The sequence below is a fragment of the Callospermophilus lateralis genome, chromosome 17, assembly GCF_048772815.1.
Source record: "Callospermophilus lateralis isolate mCalLat2 chromosome 17, mCalLat2.hap1, whole genome shotgun sequence".
NCBI classification, from domain to species: Eukaryota; Metazoa; Chordata; class Mammalia; order Rodentia; family Sciuridae; genus Callospermophilus; species Callospermophilus lateralis.
Window position 1 is genome coordinate 20,596,469 of NC_135321.1, and position 21,659 is coordinate 20,618,127.

The 21,659-nt window shown below is 36.3% G+C and overlaps 1 protein-coding gene across 1 annotated transcript in view; it reads right to left on the reverse strand.

The window, feature by feature from the left end:
- Dcc (DCC netrin 1 receptor) overlaps positions 1 to 21,659 on the reverse strand; it is a 1,060,049-nt gene that overhangs the window by 21,022 nt on the left and 1,017,368 nt on the right. The window contains exons 26-27 of the mRNA XM_076836991.2: positions 13,928 to 14,089; positions 7,343 to 7,555 (exon numbers count right to left, since the gene is read on the reverse strand). Of these exons, the coding sequence (XP_076693106.2) occupies positions 7,343 to 7,555; positions 13,928 to 14,089 (375 nt within the window). The remainder of the gene's footprint in view (positions 1 to 7,342; positions 7,556 to 13,927; positions 14,090 to 21,659) is intronic.

Consider the following 21,659-nt stretch of genomic DNA (forward strand, 5'->3'; position numbering starts at 1 on the left):
TCAAAGCTCAGAAATACAACAGATGTTTAACATTGTATATGTATTCTATGGAAGTTTTGCAGCAAGATAAAAGTTATAAATTTTCAGAAGTAGGAGCTGTCAATGTTTTTTACATAATATTTAAGATATCACAAGTCATATCATCAGAAATAGTTTGCTCATGGTTAAACTCTCAGTTTATTTTAATATCACAAAGACTATTCTGCTTTTAGTATGTTAGGTTTCATAGCATTTTTTTCAATATTTCATTAATACAGAGGTTTATGCAAACACTATTTGTTTCCTTCAATATTTCCCCCTGCTCCCAAAGGAAGCTCTGAAACCCAATACTAATTGGATGAGCTGTAAACTAGCAGAACTCTTAACTACTTAAAACACTTGGAATGCACATCATGAAGTTTAGAATCTTTATTCAAACTAAAACCCTTTCCTTGCTCATGCTCTTTCACAAAGCAAAGAAAAAATACAAGGAGAATATCCACCCTTACTTCTGCAGGAGCTAAAGCAGTAGAATTTCATACATTCCCTTTGCTTTAAAGAGGACCATTTACTTCACAGATGACAAAGGTAGGATTCAGAGGTGAAAAATCAATTCCTTACTTGGCATAACAGAGAGACTAGATCTCAGGATCCTCTGACCTGAGATATCTTTTATAAACAAAGCTTCTGTTATTCTCCTTTATACTATGTGGATGCCAATGCATGTCTACTTATTCTCATGAAGGTAAACTACTGGATTTCCAAGGGCAGTGGCTTCAAATTGTCTTTTTCACTCCAGGCAATTTAATTCAGCTTTAGCAGACAATGTAATTTGTAGTTCAGATCATTTAGCATTCTGTCATCAAATGGTCATGAAGTTGAAAGTCATTTCATCTTATCTGCCTTTACCATCAATATCTAATCCTTCTACTCACTTTCAAATTGCTTTGCTTCACCTGAAATCATCATTAGCATTGAAACTGAGGAAATTAATTCAAATTCTGGCTCTCACCTTTAGTATTGTATTCTGATCAACCTGACAATCATTTCTGTGTACATTATATGTAAGAGTTTGGATGAAGGTCCTAAGAAAAATGACAGGAGACCTTGGAACAGGTATTCTACCTCTGTATCAGTAATGGTAAGTACAGTTACTTCTCAGGTAGATGTGAATTTACTTGGTAATGTCCTTTCTGAACTATAAATGGTGACAAAATGCAAAGTATCAATTTTATTCATTTCACCTAAGCTAATTTTTAAAGACACTTTGATTTCTAAGATAATTTACAAATAACAACAAAATCTATGGCAGTAGTATATTGCCAGTAGTATATATATTGCATGTGCCTCAACATTTACTTTTATTTTACACTTCCTTCTGCTCATCTCTAATTTCCTCGTGGGAATCCAAAGTCTTGGGCATTAGTGGTGCCGAAAGCAACAGATGTCAGCCCCCTGGCTTCCTGCCTTCCTGTGGAGAGATGGCCAGCAGGTTGGACAGGTGAGGTTAAGACAGATGGCAGCTATTCCAGAGTTGTCTGGCTAGTTGCTACTCTGGCTGCAACTTCTTTCTTCCATCTAGTGCCAACACAAAGGAATAAAACATTTACTCAGATACTAATTTGAATGACTCAACCTACCTGCTATAATTTTTCCTTGGGGATATTTAATATTTAGGATTGATCTAGAAGACATTTTATAGGGGAAAATTTAATATAAGAACAACTGTTAACATAACTAAAGAGCAAAATAAAATCCTGTATTTCTCTGAACTTTTCAAATCTGGCTCTTAGCTCAATTGTTGATCCTGGGCAGCCTGCTTAGCCTTTTAAGTCTCAGCTTTCTTGTCTACAAAAGAGGCATCAGTCACTTGGATTACTCATAAAGCCTCCAGAAATCATTTCCTGCTCTTTGAGACAGTTAACAGAGCTGTCTCATTTATTTCCCAGGACACCATACTAGAGGAAATCAGTATTTCCTCTAATAAACACCAAGTAGGTTGAAGAATCACAAATAGTAGTGATATCTAGGACAAATTTCTCTTAATTACACTTTAACAAGTGATAATTACAATAGCCAGACCAAATCAAATCAAATTTCATTTTTTTTTTTAAATTCGGTTACAGGACGGGAACATTTCAAGGAGATATCTATAAAAAGATCCAGATGGATTTCTACACGAGATAAAATTTATGTAACAGGATGGGGTGTAATTTCTCACTCTAGAATTGATTGGAGGTATTGGCTCCAATAATACCAGATCAACATATCTCTCCTCCTTAGCAGTACCAATGATTTATTCTCTTTGACTGGTCTTAAAAATGACCAATTTCTGTCACCTGTTAAAGGATGTCTGATCTCCCATGACCTCTGCCTGTGACTGATTTTAGCAGAATGGAATTCTCTTATGATAACTCTGATGAACAACCCCGATGGTGGCCTATGAGCAGCTCAGGGAAGGCAATTGTATTAAAGTATTATAGTAATTTATTGGCAGTTTTGTGTGATAACATATTTACTAAAATAAGGCATGCCAGAAATATCAGGTTACAGCAGGAATACATGATTTCCCAACCGCCAAGATATATAAATCAAACGCCTTTTCTGTTCACTGTTGCCACCTCCACCTCTGCCTTGTCCTTAATCCTCGGACAAATTGAAGCACATGCCACAATTTGCAGGGGGAAAATCAAACTCAATTTCTCAGTACAATGAAGTGAGTTTTGGTCTTGTCATCTCCACTGACATATTGATCCCTCAAAGACTGAAAAGATCAGAATACTCTGGGTTTTTTTTTGTTGTTGTTGTTGTTTTTTACTTTTATAAATATATATGTGCAGAAATGCAATGTGTACATGGAGGACAATATAAGACTTATTTAGATTTACAAAGACACAAGAGCTCCAGGAAGCTAATATTATAAAAGAGTATGTAAGAGAAGTCACTATTTAAGAGGTTCTGTTTTTTTTTTCCCCTTTAGAATTACAGTTCCAGAAGACAAATGACTGCCTAATCCAAGTTCATTTAAAGTGCAGCTGATCATTTCACAGCTAAAAGGAATTTGTACTAGCGAAGGCATGCGCGTGTGCACACACACATTCTAACGTGGCCCCTTGTATAATTTATGTCTGACCTATGATACACTATACCCAACACTCAATCTAACATTTTCTGTTTAACCTGAAAGAGGATTAGGCCAAATCACTTAAATGTCCAAATCTGTGGTTTGCAAAGTATAGCAATCACAACCTTCGTGAAATGTGTGAAGACTGCACAGTAATTAGCATCTATAGATAAAGCATTAAGAAACAGACCAACTTTATCACGAGATGAGGATGAAATTGTCAGAAACACTGTAAATACCCTAGAGTCAGTCCAGTAAGCTAAATTTCTGGTTCAGCAGACGGAAGGCAAAGGAACGAATCTCTTTGCAGGTAGGCAGAATTCTAGTCCTTATGACAAAAGAATGACTTTGTAATTGCCACCTCCTATAGTGATATGCAAGATGCTTTGCAATCCCAGGGAACTTGCTACTGCAGAGCAGGTGTTGCTCCTGCCTCATAAAAGGTTGCTGCAGGCAGCTCTGTGAACCTCAGTGGGAATCAGGTTGACACCCAGATCCTTAACACCAACGGGGAAGAACCGCACCCAGGAATTTAAGGAAGAACTTCATTGATCCTAATCTCAAAGCTTTCAAAGCACAAGGAACTTCTCATTTAGCCTGATCTTTAAAAATTAGAGCCATGCCTCACATTACCATATTCTAAAGTAATTACTTGCAGTAAGTAAAGATAAATTCATTACTAATTACACAGTCCTTTATTGTGAAATCCAGAGTAAAATTATTTGAGGTATTTTCTTTTTTAAGCTGACAAGAGAATGACTTTACTTCATCCATCAGTTTGACTAAAGTAATGATTTTCTTAGAATTAAAATTTGTTGAAAGCTCTAAGTATTTCATCTTTTAGGCTAAGAAGCATGTAGTTAATGTCACCACTAATACATTTGTCAGTCTGTTAATTTTCTTTTTCTATTAGAATAAGTAAACATCAGCCCCTTTTAAAAGCATACTATTTACCATGTGTCAGGAGCAATGTAGGGAGACTTATTTGAAAATCATGAGGTAAGGCATTATGAAATGAACAGGAATCACAGGCAGACAATGAAAGAAAAACATAAAAGGGAAAAGGCATTTAATAATTCCAAAGTGATTGTGCAGCCTGCTTCACTTTGAGTGGGGGAGGGTGGTATTTAAAGGGAAACTAAAAAAAAAAAAAAAAAAAAATTAAACCAAAGTAAGATCTCAAGTCGGAGATACTAGAAAATACGAAAAAAGAGATGCTTGTGTAAGAAATAGTTCAAATAAAAGCAAGAACAATAGTCCCACAAAGGAAGGCTCATAAGTATACAGTGGAAATAAAAGAAAATGAGATTCTGCCCTCATGACATTAGATCACAGAATAGTTCTTCAGATATGCTTAGTATTTGAGGGAATAGATGCAGAAACAGTCCACCTGACTCTGCTTCCTTTAAGGATATAATCCATTTGTTTATGCTACCTTATGTCAAATTTTGTTTAAGGTATCTTAGGAATTACAGTCACTAGGAGAAAATAACATATAGTAGAAAATGTCAGTCTTGTGTTCCATCTACACGGATGTTCTTTCTAAAATTAAAGTTTTTTAAAATCATTTTGCTATCAGAGAAATCCAAGAGAATAAGATGATTTCTGAACCTTGTATTCTGAACTAACAGCACTGACACTATAAAATATTTCACTTAAAAGAGACTTCAGAATGTCATTTTCAGCTTTATTTCTCTCTCCACATAACACAGTTATTCAAAACAACAATGGCAACGACTTTTCTTCTGTTAGAATTTAAGCTCCCATGTCCCACAAAGGCCCCTGTGTTAAAGGCTTGGTTCCCAGGGTGGAGAAATTGGGAGATGGTGCAACTTCTAAGGAGTGGTGCCTAGTGGGAGGTCTTTAGTTCATGGGGGAATGCCCTCAAGGGGACCCCAGTCCCTTTCTCATCTCTCCCTTTGGCTTCCTAACAAGGAAGTAAATGATTTTCTTCAACGTACCTTCCCTCTGTGAGGTGTTACATGGCCAGAGGCCCAAGATTTAATGGCCTAGAATTCCAAAATCGTGAAGCCAAAATAAACTTTTTTATAAATGGGCTACCTCAAGTGTTTGTTATAGTGGCGGAAAGTTGACTAACACAACCTCCAAGAAGAGAGAACAGGTAAAGGGCTACAGCACTTGAGTATTTTGATGTTATAAAATCAGTCATCGTTAGCAGAGTACGGATAAACTTTCCTCACGAAAATGTGAGTGTGGAAGGCTTGTGAGGAAACGGTTTTATTTCTCAACTCATAACTATGATAGATGTCTCCATTTTTGTTATTTTTATTAATTTTGAAATGATTTAAAATTTTTTGGTTTTATCATGAAATAAACTGAACATAAACTGAGAGACACAAACGAGTTCCTAAAATTTGAGAACCCAGGCTTTCTGATGTCACAAAGAGTGGGAAGATGTATTACTTACCAGCTTTGTGGCCTCAAACAAGCTACTTAAATTTTCTGTGTTTCAGTTTCCTTACTCATACAATGGGGTTAAGACTAGCAATTACCTTGCGAAGTTGTTTTGAGAATCAAACTTGATGTTTTGAGTCTTCAAAAGCATGCCTATTATATAAGCACTTTCAATCAAGATTTATTAAAGGTTAGTTCTTTTTAAGTTGCAATTGACTTGCCAACTACCCTAGATACCAACCTATCTCATTCAAGTTCTCCCTTAGTCAGTATTACAGGTGGAAATGAACGCAGCCAGAAATCATTGGGCAGAATACTCTTGGTATAGAAATTTCAGTAAATGAATTATCTTGCTTTGAAATGTTTTAATTACCAAAGATCTTAAGAATTTGGGGGCAGTATAAAATATCAGATCCTCCCCACAAATGTGTATGGGGACTGTGTATGTCAGCTGGTGGACTAAAGGACTTGGGCAATATAGATTTGCTTTAAGTTGTAGTCTTGCTGTGTTAGAAGGGGTATCTGCTATGGAATGAAGTCATGACCTGCACTGAGCCTGTAATTCAGGGAAAACCTTGTCCTGCAGTGGGCATCCCAAGAAATGGAACATTACATGACTCTGGACTCTACCCTGCTTCCTAGGGGCTGGTAGTAGAGGATCCCTTCTACCCACCATGTAAATTTTGAGAATATCAGAGGGGATGTACAAAAATCCATTAAAGTGATGCCAGAGGCAAGATGTATTCTTAATATTAATGTAAAGACAATATGGTTCACAGGCAATCTTATTTTTCTATATTTATAGTCATCATGAGACTGTGTAGTAATGCAAGGGCAGAATCACTCTAGGTGTGGATCTGAATAGCAGAAATTTATTCATACATGTATTTGCACAATGTAGATTGTCCTAGTCCAACTGTTAATTTCCTATCTTGTGCCCCAAATACTGAGGTTGTTTTGAATTATTCTAATGTTTCAAATGATTTAAAGCCCTACATATTTCTTTACTTGTATGTATCTACTTATTGACCTATATTGTTGATTCTACCTGTAGAGTATTATCTCTTCGTCTTCCTTTTTTTATGTGTTTTATTATGTCAGTTTCTATTTCTATCTCTGTCTCTGTTTCCCTCAAATCCTTCATAAAACACAATGAAGCGTTGGTTCAACCCAGTTGGATGACAGTTGGGTAATAAACATAACATGGTAATTGGGAATCTGGGGTTTCCGCCCTCCTACCTGCCATTCAACTTTCCTAGAAAGAGCATCAAATATATTATTTCCTATCTATCTAAATCTTGGTTTCCTTATTTCTAGAATTAGAAAGTTAGACCCAGCACTGCTTCTGACACTCCGTTCTCATTCCAGTCCTCTGAAATAAGTGAGAAACTCTGAGAAATGAAGATTGATGAAATTAACTTTCTCAAAGCAATAGTTTGGCAGATTCTCATATCTTTAGCTTTAGTTTGGGGTCTACCTTAAGATCTTAGGAACCTTATAGAACAACGAAGAGGCAGGGACTCAGGAATTTATCCATTATTTTCTAGAGGTTTTATCCACAGTACACATTAACAGAGATGGACTGGCATATGGCATTCATGGACAACTTTCCAAATTAATGAGAAGCACCTACAACTAGTCAGTTGCTTGTAATGCAGATAATTTAAGAACTGCACTGAAAACATCAATAACCATTCTGAGCACGCTGGGTACATAATCAATACTGAAAACAAATATCATAACCAGACCTTCTCCAGCTCCCTCATGCACTTAAGGAGAGGCATCAGTGATAATAATTTTAATGTGAGCAGACAGGTACTTTACCTGGCTGAGACAAAAGTGGTGTGTAAGGGACTTTCGGTTCTATTGCACTCATTGGTGGAGGTAGCAAAGGGTTAGCAAAGCTGCGGAGTGGATGGGTTGGTCGAACACAGGCTGTGGGGATGGTTCTGCTTGGTGCTTCCTCACTGCTGGGATGCTCAGGCTGAGCTGGGGGCAGCATGGGTGCTTGTTGTGTGGCTGGTCCTTCACTCACTGCTGCAATGGAGACAAGAAATCCAGTCATGATTCCACACAGTTTGTTAACCATAAGAATCCTAAGTCAGTTCAACAATAAATGCAGGATCTGGCCCCCCGCTTCTTGAAATTATGATCATTTTCATTCTTCTACCTTCATATATTTATAGCATATTTTTAGCACTTCCCCTTTAAACAGTTGCAATAGGTCCAGCAGGACAGGGATCTATCTTTCAGGAAGAGTAGTAAAATATATTCAGCACTGACTATATTGCCTGAACTGTCTGGGCCCTGTAATCATAAGTGATGAAGCGAGAAAAAAGAGTTATTTCTCCTTTCATAAGTAGCAATGTCAGTGAAATGCAATGTACCAAACCCGGTTACAGCTGCATTATTATCTACCAGCCAATATGCCAATTTTTCTGTGATTTAAACATGCCATGTCAACTGTCAAACAAATCAGAGTTACAGGGTGCTCAGAGGCATTGCTAATAAAATGATTCAAATAATAACCACTGTCATTATCTTCCATAACAAAATAGAGACACATCTAGCTAAAAAAGTTCTATGAGAGACAACTCTGCAGGAACAAGTTGACTGAATGCAGAATTATGATTTTCCCTTTTTGGTAGCAAACCTTGTAGTATCAAGACAGATAACTATAGTTGAAGAGGTTCCACATAGTCATCTGTGAAAACCTATGGGCATTTGGACAGCTTTGTGTATGAAAATGCACCTTAGCTTCAGGGAACATGGTTGAATAAGACTAAAATATTTCCAAGGCAATTTCTCTTTTGAAGGACAATGTGACTCAACTTTATTCATTTATATTCAAAATCACCAGATCCAGGTTAAACCACAAATAAAAAGGAACTGCTTAACAGCTTTAAGTGTTAAACACCTACAAGTATTTCAGATGATTTATATCTTAATAAAGTTTTGTTGGGTAAATTGAAAAAAAAAAGCCATTGATAGAATATTTCACTTTTCAAAAAATAATTTTTAAACAGGAACTATTTCCAGATAATGAATTTCAGAGAGATAATTTTGAGACTCTCCAGGAGGCTCAAGAAGGTTAGTGAAGGGCAAAGGAGATAGGAAGAAAATCAGATAAAGCCCAAGGGAGTAGAGATGAAAGATACAAAAGATCAAGACATGCTATTAAAGATATGCAGAAATGTGTCTTCTGAGGCATTCATTCTCATTCTTCTCTACTGGGAAGAGGTCAGAGGTCCTTTGGGTCATGGAGTGGCCTTCGGGCTAAACTCATTCAAAGATGGAGGTGGGATGATGTAGGGCTGAGAGGACAGGATGTAGCCCTATAGCAACCAGGGCCCCAAATAGGCACAGCCTTCATAAAACATTTCTTCAAACAGGGGAAATCAAGAAAGTGAACTGCTAAGAACACTCCAGATAGGTGTTCTAGGGAGATAAGTTGCTTGTAAGAAGGTAAAGGAGAGGAACACTTTGGGGTTGGCTTTCAATCAGTGATATATAGTGAGATAATTGCAAGTATAGGTTTAGAGACAAATTCTATATAGGTTTTACTATGGACTCATATTTCCTCTAAATGAGAGAATGATGAGTGGCCAATTATCCAAATAAAGACTTGATTATTGAGCTAATTCCCATCATGGGCATCTTTGTGTCACTGGCCTGAGAATGGTGGCTGAGGACTGCACTCATTCTTGTCCTCTTAAGAAGGTCCACGTTGACGTGGGTCTTTTTATTTGCACTTCATTCATGCTTCAGGTCCCAAAGGATAGTCATAAACTGTTAGATGGAAGTAATTGCTTAGGAGGGGAAAATAGCCTGTCTCAGGAAGGGCTCTGGAGATAATCCTTGGGATGGAAAAAATTATTTATCACAAGAAGTTTATAATCTCACAGGGAAAATTTAGGGGAACTTAAAATGCTTTGGCTTCCACTCAACTGAAGGTCTCTTATCCTTCGTGAATTGTGAGCCTCACATATACGGTTCTTGAGGCTGCCATTCTTGGATTCCTTTTTGCCCCCAGCTATCGGATTCTTCTTAAAGGGTCCATATCATCAAATTAAAAATATCTGTCCAGGGTAAGAAATTTCACAATTTTCTTTAGAAATCTGCTTTAGGTGATTCTTTGTATTGAAGAGTAATTGTAATTAATCCACTTTGTATTTCAGAAATTCTTTTGTATTAAAGAAACAATAATATATTTCTTTCTTGTTTCCTTCATATTTTCTTTTTCTATATATTCTACACTTTCAAAACGAAAGAGATCCATATTAAAATGTTATTTAATTGTAAGTTTAAAGAAATGTACATGCATCTTTTTTTAGTCCTCTGACATTGAGTCTTCTACTTCAATAAAATACTTAATATGTCATGTGAACATATGCATTTTGACAGTATCACTAAAATTTTTGGGGGCACTTGCAATCCTACTCTTTCATGGTATTGCTCTTCATCAGTGTCTCTAAAACCAAAAGTTCTCTGCATGCCCAGACCTGCATCCTCAGGTTTTCTGCTGATCATGCTTCCCCACTGGGATAACCATGATGTGGACTTTAATGTAGACATATCAACTCACAAGTGAAATCTATAAAAGAAAAGTGCCTAAAGCCCTGGGTAGAATGGGAGGGAGCATTCTGAGGACAGAATAAATTGCCAATCTAGAAGAGACTATTTTTTTTGTTCAAAATATACAATGGATAAGGGTTTCCAAAGATTATTCATAATTCTTATATTTGAAGTGGAGCAAAAGAAATGCTTTTCAAAACTGGCTGACAATTAAAGCAGTAAAAACCCTAAAACAAACACAATGGCAACTGCTCTGCCATAGAAATGCTTTCATTTCAAATGTGACCATTTGGCCAGTTTAAGCATCAGCTCCAGGACACCTACATGAGACAAATTGGCTCTTTGACATGGCATTTAGCTGTGCTTACAGCTCTGAAAGCAAAGGAAAGCTTCTTTTGCCCACAAATACAGCTTCCCTGCAAATTCAGAGTATAGAGTGAGAATGAAATAGGTGCTGGCAAGGCACTCATTTTCAAATGATGAAATAGTAGGAATTCACTGTACAAATAGCATACAATTACATAGCAGAGTCAAATCTCAAGGCACTTTATAATAATTAATGTCAACACATAAATAATTGCTGCAGAATAACTGGCAAAAATGTTGCAAAAATGGAAATGAGGGTTTTTCTTCTGTCTAAAATTTGCAGTATTTGATAGAAACACAGCATACTAATAACTCTCTGCAAAGACTCTAAGTTATGACTACCTCTAGGATCTCAATTCACTCTTGAATCTCAGAACAGGATCATGTAATATTCCTGAGTGATCCCAGTTACTTATAGAGTAGATTTTAGAACATCCTAGAGAATTATCCATGAACCCCATTGCATTCCTAATTTTTTTCTAGATCAAATTCTGTTTATTAGTTGACTTGCAATTTGGTAGAGAAGTAGAGCTCATAAAAAAAAATAGCACGGATAAAATTGACGAGCCCTCTAAGAGAACTTGAGACAAGAGTGGAAGTCACTTAAACTTTAGTATTGTAACTTGATTCAAAGATGAGAAAAATGGGGTTACCAGTTCTGTAATGACTGGCACAAATGGAACCCCATGACTATTATGTATTTTATAGGTTCTTAAAGTACAGTGTTGCTCCCTGTTCCCTAGGGACAGCTCATTTGCCTTATTGAGGCTTAGATTCGAAGTGAAGGTTTCTTAGAAGGGAGAAAAAAATATTTATCTATCACAACTCTATGAATCTCTGTGGATGGGTCAGCAGAAGTGTGTAATGCACATGTACTTGCTATATATCTCCTTACATTTGGAGAGAAATTCAACTTTATCTGTAACTTCAGAAAGCAGCAAGTTTGGGGATCAGGGCTTTAGTGATTCATTTCTTACCAAACTCTAAGGTCTTTCAGATAACTTTGGAGGAAGTAGTGTCTCTACACTTTGCAAAGCCATCTTTTTCTTTTTCTACGTGTGCCTTTCTCTGTTTCTCAAGGTGACTAATAAGACGCTTCTACCCGGAGTCATGAAATGTTTTCTGCTTCAAAGAGAACAGAGATGCTTAGTGTTCTCCAATGCATTTAGAAACCAATACTGAGTGGCTGGAAGTTAACTGTTACTGACATTGATTTAGAAAATATTTCCTTTCCTAGAAAAGAAGGTACTTATTCTTTCTTTCTTTTTTCTTTTCTAAGCAATCACTTGACATATATTAAATCCTGTTTCTCTGGCATTGCACATATTTTGTTGAAAAGATACTTGATGAATGACTGAATATATTCTTTAGAAATCTTGGTCAGGCATGTAATGTCCATTGTCCTGTGATTTTTAGATGAAGTTCAAAAAATTATCAAGCACTTTGTTTAGACTACTTTATTTTTCTAACTTATATCTGTTTATATGTTTTATATTTATATTATTTTATAATAGTTAAATAATCAACTTTATTTAACAATCCTTACTTGTAAAGCAATTATCAAGATGAAAAAGTCTATTACAGAGACAAAATATTTTAACTAGTTAACTTCGAGCATACTTCAGTTTTAGAAGTGATTAAGGTTCATAGGAAAACTGAGCAGAAGACAGAAAGGAAGAAGTAGATGGGCTATAGACCTTGGTAAGGTAAATTTCCAGGAGGAAATTTTGGAAAGGGAAGAGCAGTGAGGAATATATCATGGATAAAATCAATCACCGTTATGGTTTGTACATGAGTCCTAAAGACTGATAGGTTGAAGGATCAGTCCCCAGTGCAGCCAGGTTCAGAGGTGGGGCTTTTGGGAAGTGATTGGATGAAGAGGGCTCTGGCCCCACGAGTATATTAAACCACTAATAGCGGAATGAACTCCTGGGAGGTGGTGGAGATTGTAGGCAGGGGGCATGGTTGAGGGAAGCAGGTCACTGAGGGCAAGACTTGGAAAGCTCTCAGGGACCCACTTCCCCTCTGCTTCCTGGTTGCCATGAACTGGGAAGCTTCCCTCTGCACACCCTTTCTCCATGATGTTCTGCCTCATCTCGGGTCCAGAGCAATGAAGCCAGCAGACTGGAACCTCTGCAACCCTGGGCCAATATGAATCTTTCCTCCTTTACATTGTTTATGAGAGGCATTTTGCTCACAGCATTGGAAATCCGACTAACACAATTACCAATACAAAAAGTAGTGAACTTTAGCTTGTAGTGGTCATGTCCAAGGGACAGGAGAAAGGCCATCCTACCCATTTTTCTTTTGATATGTCTTTAAAGTCACAGAATGTGGAAGAAAATTCAAAGAAAATACTAAACCATGATCCCATGAGGAGACTAACTAAAACTAAAAAATTCTCTTGATACAAGACATAGGAACTTACGTGGTCTGATTTTTTTTTTTTAAATTAAAAACACACCTTTAGTTGTCTTTGGGATTTGGAAATTATGTACTGTTAGAACTTCCACATGTTTCTCATTTAATTTTACTCACTATAGCATGGGGGGGGGCTCTTTTCCCTCGAGCTTTTACAGACAACTCTATTCTGCAGGTATGATGTGCAATGAGAAAAGAGAAAATGAATCTCATTCTCCCTTGGCAGATTTTTGATGCCTTTTAATTCTAACCTTGCTACATCTAGACGATTTATGATTTCTTATAGCTGCCCCTATTGGGTTGGAAAAAATATAGCTTACCTCACAAATACATTTTATTGCTGTTACTATCATATCTATTACAAAACATCCTCTCTCACATAAGCTGCTGAGTCACCTGTTCTTAACTAAGAGATGAAAGTCATAAAATCGATTTTAAAATGCTGTGCTCACGGGGGAAAAAATGTCAAATGGCACAGAAGAAATCACTAGGGTGTATATAACAGCTAAAAAATCTCCCTCTATTCCTGCCTCTGCCCTCCTTCAGGAATATGAAATACTACTCCAAAACTCTTCCATCTCCAATATTAAAAGCTGAGAATTTATAGCTTAAATGAGTAAAGAATGCCAAAGCATTCTATAAGTATTGATTCATTGGGAGTCAACTGAGACATATTTCAATTTGACCAATCAGAATACACTGTAAGATATGACTTGATTATGAACCACTTACTTAATAGTACATACTAATTTAAAGGACCCACTACATCATTGTGTTATGAAAATACTTGGCCTTTGTTGGCCCTTGTGCCCCACAACGTCAGTATAGTGGGTTGTAGAAGAACTCCTAGGAAATCAGCCTAAAAGCACGTGAGTCAATGTGTTGTTCCGACCCAAAGGACAGCCTGTTGGAAAGGAAAATTCTAGCAATAAGATCATAGCAAAATCTTTCTTTCCAAGGCACAGGAAGGTCAGAATGTTCCACGTTTCACAAGTTATCTTGCTAGTATTCATTTATTTTTATTATAAAGAAAGGAAAATGCATTACACTGACTTCTTCCCGCTCCAAAACCTCGGTCCACTGACAGCGTTGGGAACGGAACAGGCCGGAGAGTGAACTGTGGGTGGGGGTATCCACACGTGGGAGATGGGAGGATTCCTGGGTACTGGGCACTTTCTAGGGTTGGCACAGGTATGGCACTCACGACAGCTGCAAAACAAAGATATTCATTTTATTTCTTTTAATACCTGCATATCCACCTAGTGAGCATAAAGGGAAATGGCTGAATTTTAAGATCCTCAAATCCATATACAACACTCTCTGTAACCTCATGGTGGTTCATTACTTACCTCTTCCCCCCAAAACCCCTTCTTATGTTAGAGATGATATCTCACTTCTGAAGCATCTTACTCTGGAGCATTACGCTGGAGTTCTAAACTTTCCATGGTTCAGAGAAATGATTAATCAAGAGACTAGAGAGCCACCTCAATGTTTTTGTTATTATTATTATTATTATTTTGCCTTCTTCTTTCTTCAAGCACAAAACATGGAATTAGAAGTGTTAAGTTGTTCACAGATTGAATGTACTATGTAGAGCTGAGGAAGGGCTCAGAACTTTCTATTATTCCGTAAATAAACATACTGCCCCCTAGAGACACTCTGGAAAGATGAAAGCAAGGTATATTCTCAATATTCATACCCGGGATTTATCTATAAATAGAAAACCCTTCAAATGGCACAAATCAGGGCAGGGGAGTAAAATTATTTTAAAAGCAGCTAAATATTTTCCAGGAATATCAACGTCTTTTAGTTATGTTGGATGAAATCCACAGATTAAAAACTTATCTATATATCTTCTAGATTTAGTCAGTTTTTTTCAATTTCATTATTCAGAAGCTATTCAATTATATCGATATGAAATATTTATTCAAACTATAGTTAATCTTCATTTGAATTCATTTTATAAAATGTGTAGTATTCCATGTGTGTCATTAGAAAATAAAGAAACAAAGAAACAAAAACCGATCATTACATTATCTCCATTAAAGTTAAGCAAGCTACTGCAATAACAGGTTTTTGTTGTATGTTCCTAGGAAATTAATAGTTACTTTCTTAAATACATGATTTTTATTTAGCTATATTCTAATGCTAATCATTGGACTTTGGAATGTACATACAAGCCAATTTGCTAAAGGAAACCTTTTTTTCCTATAAATCATATATCTGATTTTAAAAATAGCTTCATAATTATAGATACAAATTACCTTATGCTATTGTAAATCAGTGAGGAACAACACATTGATTTTTTTTACGTTTTATAACTTAAACATGCAGATTATTTATATTAAGACTACAACACTTTAAACTGAAAGGACTTCTTGTAGTAAACTAGCTTTAAAAAATGGCTCATGTCATTTGCAGGAATATGGATGGAACTAGGGACCTTTGCATTCAGTGAAATAAATTGAACTTGGAAGGTGAAGAGACCTATGTTTTCTCTCATATTTGGAAGCTAGAGAGGAAAAAGGAAAAGAAATGTGGAGGAAGATCTCATGGAAATCAAAGGGAGATCAGTAGATGAAAGGTACTAAGGGATGGGAGGTGGGGGCGATGGAGGGAAGGGCTGGGGAGTGATACTGGCAGAATTACATTGTTATGTTTTGTGCACGTATGAATACAGAACAACAAATCCCACCACTGTGTACAACTATAATGCACCAATAATGATGTGGAACAATAAAACAAAACAAACCAAAAAGAATTTAAAAAAAAGGTATTCCAGAATTTAATTTCCAGTGTATGTATAATATTTCTTGAAATGCATATGAACATACCTATTTGAATTGGAAAACGAAAGTTAGCTTTTTTCAGATAAAGAGTTTTGATTGCCTGGCATGAAAATGAGAAGTGAATTTACAGCATAGATCAAATTATGGGTATTTTCCATAAATTGATTAAAAATACATGAATCATTTAATAAGATGAAAACATTTTACTAAATGTTGCCTTAGTAAAGGTACATTGCAACTTATATTCCATTTTTTCCTAATACTGTCTCCATGTATTATAGAAGCCTGCAGTTATATGTTATAATTACTTGGTAAGTCTAGGCACAGCTTTATGTGGCTGTACCTCCTAGAAAATGCGAATGTGCAAACCTGAATGAATACCAAATTATTTCTCAGTGATTTAATCTATAACTTATACTTTCAGCATAATTGAAGGAGGTCCTCATCTAGCTGTGACTTGAAAGATTAATATCAATGATTCTGAGTGAGAGTTCAAAGAAGGTTTTTGTCATGCATTTTAGGTGTCAAAATCATTGCAGTAAGAAAATCTCATTGTTAGAACATTTACCCATACATATATGCAAACAAAGTTCTTCAGTTTTAGATCAATAAAAATATTGAAGTAGAATTTATGCAATAAGTTGTATCTATACATGAATATATACAATTAATGTACAAAAAGACCCTTTCATGTCATTAAATGATGAAAGTCCAATAAAATTTTACTTTATATACAACAGTACAGAAACACTACTTGTAATGTTAACTCAAACCATAAAAAAATAATAGAAAAGACATGGTCACTGGAAATAAAAACATAAAATTTCAGTTCATAAAAATTTCATGCTGCAAAGAAGACAGATGATCGATATTAGATACTCAATCATAAAAATGGATCATGTTTGTATATTAATTTATGAAGTGAGTCAAGTGTGGATAATAGTTCAAGGAGAAAAATGAGTGATGTGAACCTTTCTCTTTTAAAGAAAAGCTTCCTCATGTGATTACTAAAGGCATGATAATGAATATCCAATTACTATCATATTTTGGGTTTTTTTCAATTTATTAAAAGAGTGATATATCAGAAAAATTTCACCTCTCAGAAACTTAACTTAAAACAAAATATATTAAATGTTAAAATGTGAGGGTTTAGGTTTTCTAAATTAGTTTAGGACAGACTTAAGTGGAAACTTGAAAATAAATGACACAGAGCACAATGCCTCAATAAAGACGTTGTAGAAAGAGTAAATTATGAACACACATACACATGCATGGCTCCAGAAAAGAAAAATTTTTTTAAATGGCAAGGAAATTTTAAAAGGAATCAAGAGACTGAAGTCAGATACCAGCCCAAAGGATTTTCAATTCCTTCAAGAAAGAGGTTTTAATTTGGTTGAGTTCATGTCTCATGATACACTGCTAGAAATACTTCATTTTTCAAGTAAGCTAACAGAAGGGATTATCAGCTAACAGGAGTCACATCTGGAAATCTGACTTTTTAACCCACTGGAGTTTTTAAGTGGTTTGATATATTAGTTAATGTTCCAAGTTATATAGTCATTATAGTAATAATAATAATAGACTTTAACACATTTATAAATAAAGTCAAATATGAGTATAAAAATCTATGTTTATAAAACCCAAATTTCCAAACTCTGAGGCATTTAATTTCATCATTTCACCCATCTCACTGATCAAACAAGATCATGAACAACCATGAGTGCTGATGGTCAAGTTGTGAAGCATAACCTTATTGACAGTTTCTACTCATAAAATAAATGTGGCAATGATCATCACCCTTAGATAGAGATGGTGCCTGACCCACAGGTTATGAATATTTCTTTCTCAATATCATTGTGTTATTATAGTATAAGTAATAATATTATAAGCCAATGTTTCAGACTATTTACAAAAAGTTTCATTTCATTATCAATATTATTATATTGCTATAATAAAAACAATAATATTTAGAACCAATGTGTTATACTATGTTTAGCAAAAGGTTTTCATCAGTATCTTCTAGTATGAAGCCAGATAAATTTGGATGGAAAAACATAAAAAGGATTTGGCAAGCCACAGAATCTGCAAGTTAGAGAATGGAGAGAACCCAAGAGACTAAACTTATACTCCAGTTCCAACTCTTTCATTACTGAAGAAAGAAATTTCACTTTTCAATAGTTTCCCATTTTGGCTGCTGACCTGGGCATAAAAGGGTTTGCAAATAATAGAAGCTCTTTGAAAAAGAATAATCTATTGTGTTTGTGTATCTCAAAAACTCTCATTATTTTATTTCCTGACATGGAGTGGAATAGCCCTTGCTTTTGACATACGCTGAATTATTATTCATTTCTGCAGGAGTGTTAAAGTCCACATTTCTATAGAATAATAGTTGTTGAAAAACATAATCATCCTAAAAAAAGTTGAATGCAGTACTATTAATTAAAGTATCTTGTGTTATTTTCCCCTGAGATATCAGTTTTGAGAACCAGAAATACACACACACACACACACACACACGCGCGCGCGCGCGCACACACGCACGCACATGCGCTCATGCACGCACTCACACACACACAAACACAAACTCTACCATTTAAAGCATTCACTGGGCTGTTATGTTTATGTAAAATAGCTTGGAGAGCGATATCATCAAGCATTTTCAATAAATCTCTGCTCTGTGGCCAGACATGACAAGAAATCTCTTCTGACACAGTTTGCTGACAATTGAATTTATATCTGACACTGATGCAAAAAGATTTTTCAAGTAGAAATTCCCTCACCAATTTATTTAGCTCCCTGAGCCGGGCACTGTGGTATTTGAGAACTTTTACAACAATCTTTAAAATGTTAGTACTACATGTGACCTACAGGAAATCTAAAGTGAAGACATTTTTTAATGTTACAAATTTTAAGAACTGAAATCTTTCCTAGATGTTTCTCAGTGTGGTACTTGACAGAATTGAGAGGTTTGTGGAGGAGGGAGGGGAACAAATATAATGGTAAAGATAATTACGTTGAAGTGAAGAGTTCAAGTGAAATGATTTCTCTGTCGGCTTCTCTTTACCCTATCTTTTCTGCAACCACCTATATATAAGTTGAGACATTTGGAAATTTAGTGTTGATTGCCCTTGAAATATATTCACATCCCCTCCATATTTTCAGGTGTTCTTTGACTATCAAGTCTCACAGAATAATACTCAACAGTATCTACAAACTTGATGTAGGGCCTCTTTGGGGAAAGTACTAAGATTAACAAATACACGCTCTGCAGATATCTTTCACATGGTGAGAAAAACGTAAGTGCTCAAGTCAAACTGCCTGGGTATGTTACCTTATTCTGTCACCTGCTCCTGAGTAAGTGCACTGGCAGTATCAAGGTAGCTCCCAAGGAGATCTGCTTTCCTGTGGGATTCCTCTGCACATTTTACAGTGTGACTTTGTCACTCATAGAATATGGCAGGAGGGATGGCGATCACTTCCACAATTGGGTTAGAAAAGATGACTTGCTCTCTCTTTCTACCCACCTTTCAGATCACACTCTGGAAGAAGGCTGATGTCACATCTTCAGGAAATACTGGGAGAATCAGGAGGAGGCCCAAGTGGTAAAGAACTGAGGCCCATGACCAAGAGCCAGCAAGGAATCTCTGACTCAGAACTACCTGGGTTCCTGAATTATATACCTGGGTTCCTGACCAGGCTGTTAGGAAAGTAAATGAAAGTTGTTTTATATTGCTACCTTACAGGGGTGATTTGTTATGTAATAATAGATAACTATACATTGACTTGAGTAAATTACTCAAGCTATTTCTCAGTTTCCTAATCTATAAAATGGAGAGGACCCAAGCACCAATTTTATTTATTTATTTATTTATTTTTGTATGGGATGGGGGATTGAACTCAGGGGTACTCAACTACTAAACCACATATCCAGCCCTATTTTTTATTTTATTTAGAGACAGGGTCTCACTGAATTACTGAGAGCCTTGCTGAGTTGCTGAGTCTGGCCTTGAACTCACGATCCTCCTGCCTTAGGCTTCCCAGCCTCTGGGATTCTGAGCACTAACCTTATGATTCAGTCATGAATGAGGATCAAAGAGCTCATCCATAGTTCAGTGGGCAAGTGAGTAGTCAGGAGTTAGAACCCCATACACATTGACTCTTATTACTAATCTGCATGGCTCCAACATGTCTAACCAAGAGTGTATTGAATACTATCTAGTTGGAAATGTTTTTTTTTTTAAAACATTTGAGAAAAAGAAGTGCAATATATTAAGACAGAGGCAAATAAATCACTTTGAAATAAAATTTGAACTTGTTGGAATTATAAGATTTTTGAGACTGGAAAGTTATGTTCTTCCCACAGGGGAGGAGAAGAACTGGAATAGTGATCATAAAATCTGGGTTGAAATTCTTGTTTTGTCATCTATGAGTCCTTCATCTGTCAAGTCTACTGGGCCCACTTCTAATGTGGTTTAGACACACATCACAAGATGAGGTATGATGTGATGCTAACTGGCTCAGTGCCAGTCTCAGGGTGGCTATGTAGCTGTAGTAAGATCCAAAGTCATGCACTATTATAAGGGAGATTTAAGGCTTCCCAAATCCCTCTACCTTTACCCCTTTTGTTGGCCATCTTGGCTGAGGTCTTTTGAGATAGGGCTACAAAGTTAAAAAATATGGAACAGTTGTGATTATCTGGGAATAAATTTTGACACCCTAAGTATCAGACCAAAGATGAGGCTGGAGGGAAGAAAAACCCTTATGTGGGTCCATAGGATTTCCTGAAGATGAGCTACAGGCATAATACTATTCCCTTCCAAGCAAACCAGTGACTTTGCCAAGACTTGGTGAACTCCTTTGCCTTAATCATTTATAAGTTGCCCCAGATCCACCCCAAACCTTGACCTAGATGGGAAAGGTCTTGGAATAAATGATAGTATATTTTGTTGTCAACATCTCCAAGACATTAGGAGTTGAAGAAGAACTGCTGACATAAATCTTAAAAAGAAAAGGATCTGTACTTCATTTGCTCTAGAAAAATCTTTCTATAATTGAAGTCAGTGTTCTTTTTAAATTTCATCATCTGAGGTTTGATACTTTCACTGACTCTTTGCCAGATCCCCTCGTGATTAGATCCCCTGTATCTTTGAGAAACAAGCCATCTTTTACCTTGTAAAATCTCTCCTGAAAGCATAATTCTGTATTCCCTACAGACACTTGTTGGAGCTTAAAAGTCAGATGGTGTTTGGTTGTCTGTTTTGCAGTGCTGGGGGTCTGACCCAGGGCCTCGTGGATGCAAGGCAAGTGCTCCACCACTAAGCTTCATGCCTAACCTCCAAAACCATCTCTTGGCTTTCCACACAATCCTACTAACTACCTGGTTTAGCAATCCAAGAGACTTTCGACTCAATTTTTTTAACAAGTCATTTGTTTATAAAATTACCAAGAAACAAAGTCTGTGCTCTCATTTATTCACAAACTTTCTAAAGCTTATTCTTATATAAAGCCAAGACATTCACAAAATGTAGCCCCATGCATACAGCATAGTGGGGCTGCAGAGGTCCTGCTTCTCAAGGCAATCATAATAAAGGAAGAATGAAAAACATGCTGTTCAAGACTCAAAGAGTAAAATCTGATCCTAATGATAGGCTCAAACTAGTATTTGGAATGATCTATTAGGTAATGATGATGCTTCTAATGAAAATTTAAATGAAGTTTGAAATCTCAGCTGCTTTCTCCTTCCTTCACATTCCAATCTGTTGAAAATCTGTATGCTGTTGATGTTATGGTGCTAGAACCACTGTTTGCACGTATTTGCACCCACTGCTCCAAGGAAAGCATTCTCGTTTGATAAGTGATCCACCAGAGCTACTGGGAGATGGAATGAATGCCTAGTTCCAGAAACCTATCGAGCTGGTCCCCTCCTCGGGTACTGGTCTTTCATATCCTGTATCCAAGAGTCAAATAAGGATTCTGAGTTGAAATCAAAC